We start from the raw sequence: 3386 nt of genomic DNA, 5'->3' as shown, positions 1-3386 counted from the left end.
GCCGGGGATGAGATCAGATTCCTCCTACCACCGGTTGTTGGCGCCCTGGCAGGGGGACGGGGGAAAATTTCCACCCGTCTGAAGGATGCACAAGCAGCTAAATTTAGGCTGTTTTACAAGAGGGCTGGAAGGCAGCCCAGAGGCTAAAGGGGGCTTTATAAGCCCAACAGCTGCCTCTGAGCCGTGCTGTCCTCATCCACCCAGCCGGCTATAAAGAGGGCCGTGCCAGTGCCCCCCTGGACCCGGCTCTGATTCCCATTCTCCTGCAGGAGGAGGGAAGAGGCTCTGTTTCCACTCCTCCCACCCCAGTTGGTTGCCTGGTTGGGTTTATTTGTATTTCTTTGTTCCCCCTCTCTCCCGGCAACGTGCCCCGGGGTGGATGAGCGTGAAGTCCTCCTCTGCCTTCCACTCCCAGCGGCACTTCCACCACAGCTCATCCTCGGCCTCCCCGGTCCCCTTCCAGCAGCAGCGCATGGAGAAAGCCCGCGGGATATTCGCCGATGACTTCGGGAAGTTCATGAGGCCGCGCACGGAGCCTCTGGGCTTCGCAGGCAAGTCGGTGTCTCCGGGCTCCGGCCGGGGGTGTGGCGAGACCCATCCCTGCTCCCTGTTCCTGGGGCAAGAGATGAAGAGACAGGGGATGAGGGATGGGGTGTAGGGCAGAGCTGGGGGCAGCAACAGGGGCAACATTGCTTACCTCCAAACCGCTCCCGGGTGCAGGTCGGACCAGGCCACCTGGGGACGTGGCATCAGATGCTGGGGGCAGCTCAGGCCTGTCCAGCCTCTCAGGGGCTGGGGGCTGCAATATAACCCTTGCAGGCTGCCCCGGTGGGACAGCCCTGGGGCAGCTCATAGCTGTGCTATTCCCCTGGCACCCAAAGGAGGAGCAGGAGGGTGCTGGCTATGGGGCCGTTCCCTTCCGCTCCGGTTCCACCTCCTCCCAGCTGGCTCCACAGCTGGCAGAGCTGCAGGAAGGCACATCTGCCACCGTCCCAGCTTCTCCCAGCGGGAGCAAGGGGTCGGCTTGGGAGCCCCCATTACAGCTTCCAGCAGGAGATTTGGGGGCTCAAAACATCCCAAGACGAGGGAGGTTCCTTCTTCGTTCCTGGCTCCCAAAATACTTCGGACCAGCTGGCAGGCGGGAGGGTGGGAGTGAGCCACTGGGCACCTATGGGTCTCTCAGGGAAGTGACTCGTATCTACTTTACACCCCGGAAATGCCATCCTGCGCTGTAGTCGGTGAGAGGGGATTTCTGGGGGGCGAGGGCCTCAGCCCTGCAGCCGTACTGTGGGAGATACCTGTGAGACCTTGGAGGCAGCGCTGGGTGATTGCATGGGGGAGAAGGATTCACAAGATGCACGCTGCAGGTTTTCTCTGTAACCCCCTGGGCAGGTGATTTGGGGGCCACCCACTGAAAATGAGCGTGTCTTTAGGGGTGGTTTGCAAGCAGGGAGGGGTTCAGTTCCCCGGGGAGCCAGCTTGCAGCACATTGTCACCTTGAACGAGGAAAGGCTCCACGTCAGCGAGCGTGGCTCTTCCTTGGCTGAAGCCACAAGCGCGCCAGGACGCCAGCTAATGATAGCAACCCAGCAGGATCTGTACATGCATCACAGCTTGGGGCTGCCTCCGCTTTGTAGCGGTCCGTTCCAGGCACAGAGAAATGACACTGTTGCCTGGAAAAGGAGGAAAAGCCGAGCCGAGAGCCGCAGCTTTGTCACAGGGCTGAACCTGGAATTCAACGCACAAAGCAGAGCAGATAAGACCTGATCCTGCCGGCGCTTGTAGCTGTGCAAAGCCCTGCCTTCCCGGAGAGTTATCCTGGAAGGGGACCGGCAGAAAGCGAGGGCAGGGTCAGGAGCCGCGTTCCCACACATCGCAGCGGGGCTGCAGGACACTGAAGGCTCCTTGGAAAGGGCAGGACCAGGCTAGACCCGGGCAGTGCTGAGGCTGGTGAAAAACAGGAAGGAAAGAAAGAAAGAAAAAGCCGGTTGCCTTATGTGACTTTACAACCTCCCCTGTAAAATCAAGGGGCAAATCCACCAGCATCTGCCCTCAGATGATACTGGTGATGATAAGAAAAGGCAAGCAAGTGGCAGCCGAGCAAAGGAAATGCTTCTGTCCACAAAGCACAGCAAACCCCACCCCAGGAAGCTGGGTTGCCATTAAGATCAACAGCACCATAGGATTCAACGGAGGGTGATCGATGGTAATAAAAGCATCTCTGACTACAGGGAAAAAAACCTCAGGCATCAGGGCCATAAGCAATTTAGGAAGAAACTTGAGGAAGGGTTACTGGGATGGGATACTGGCCTCAGAGGCCCGTCCATCGGGCTGGTTGACTGTAGCAGTTAAGTCCCAGCACTGACCTGTTCCCTGCAAATGCAGGTGGGCCGTGAGAGGCCTGGGGTGGACACATGCTTCGCATCTCCAGCCCCACTGACCTGGTGCACGAAGCACAGGCGCAGCAGCACAGAGCGCTGTGGATGGGGCTCCGTTGGCATGTGCCCATTTGCAAACGGGTCTCCCCTGGTAGGTCTGCCAGGGACAGACCTACCTAGCCACATCTCCAGTTCCACTGGCAAGGTTTCAAACCCTGAAACACTCCAGCCAGACCCCGTTCCAGGGCGCAACCTATCTCCTCTCTGGGATTTCTTTGCTCCTGACCAGACAAGAGAGGTCCTGCAGCAAAGACATTGCTGGAAAGTCCCTTGAAATCAGTAGAAAGACCTCCACTGCCCTCAAAGGGTGCTGGATCATACCTCACATCTAATGGGGAGAGGACTATATAACCCTGCTCATTTGCTTCCGCCAAGCATGTGAACCCAGTCCAGTTTTCCGTGCCCCTCTCCTGATCCCCAGGGCTGCACATAAGGCAGGTCTAGGTAAAGAGCTGGGTGCCCGCGTTGCTCCAAAATCCACGCAGGGTAGTGGGGGAAGCCCTTGTAAAGGAGTCCGAAGGATTCACGCTGTTCTTCCCCCTCCCTGCAGCCCGTCCAGGCAACGCGGGGAACATTAAGACGCTGGGAGACACCTACCAGTTTGCCGTGGACGTCAGCGACTTCTCCCCCGAGGACATCATCGTCACCACGTCCAACAACCAGATCGAGGTCCACGCGGAGAAGGTGACTAGCCAAGCCCAGACACCTGCTGCTTACACAAAGCAGCAACATCAGGAAGAATCGCAGGGCCCCCCAAAGCCAGAAGCCCCCCCTTTTTTTAATTTGGATGTTTTTGTAGCTTCCTGTTGGCTTTGTGATCTGCTCAAAGCAGGACGGTGCCCCAGGTTCCCGTGTCACATAGGACGCGGTCTTCATCTGCCCATAGCTGGTGTGCTGATGCTGAAGAGCACTGGGACCAGTTCATGGACTGGGATCCAATCTGGGGGG

The 3386-nt window shown here is 58.2% G+C and overlaps 1 protein-coding gene across 1 annotated transcript in view; it reads left to right on the top strand.

Annotated features, from left to right (window-relative positions):
- Positions 1-158: 158 nt before the first annotated feature.
- HSPB7 (heat shock protein family B (small) member 7) overlaps positions 159-3386 on the top strand; it is a 6091-nt gene continuing 2863 nt past the window's right edge. Inside the window, exons 1-2 of the mRNA XM_006023205.3 lie at positions 159-551; positions 2989-3122. Coding sequence (XP_006023267.1) covers positions 380-551; positions 2989-3122 — 306 coding nt within the window. The 5' untranslated portion in view covers positions 159-379. The remainder of the gene's footprint in view (positions 552-2988; positions 3123-3386) is intronic.

The sequence above is a fragment of the Alligator sinensis genome, unplaced genomic scaffold, assembly GCF_000455745.1.
Source record: "Alligator sinensis unplaced genomic scaffold, ASM45574v1 scaffold512_1, whole genome shotgun sequence".
NCBI lineage: Eukaryota > Metazoa > Chordata > Crocodylia > Alligatoridae > Alligator > Alligator sinensis.
The sequence above is the reverse complement of the archived record's forward strand: the minus strand, read 5'-3'. Positions and strand labels throughout refer to the sequence as shown.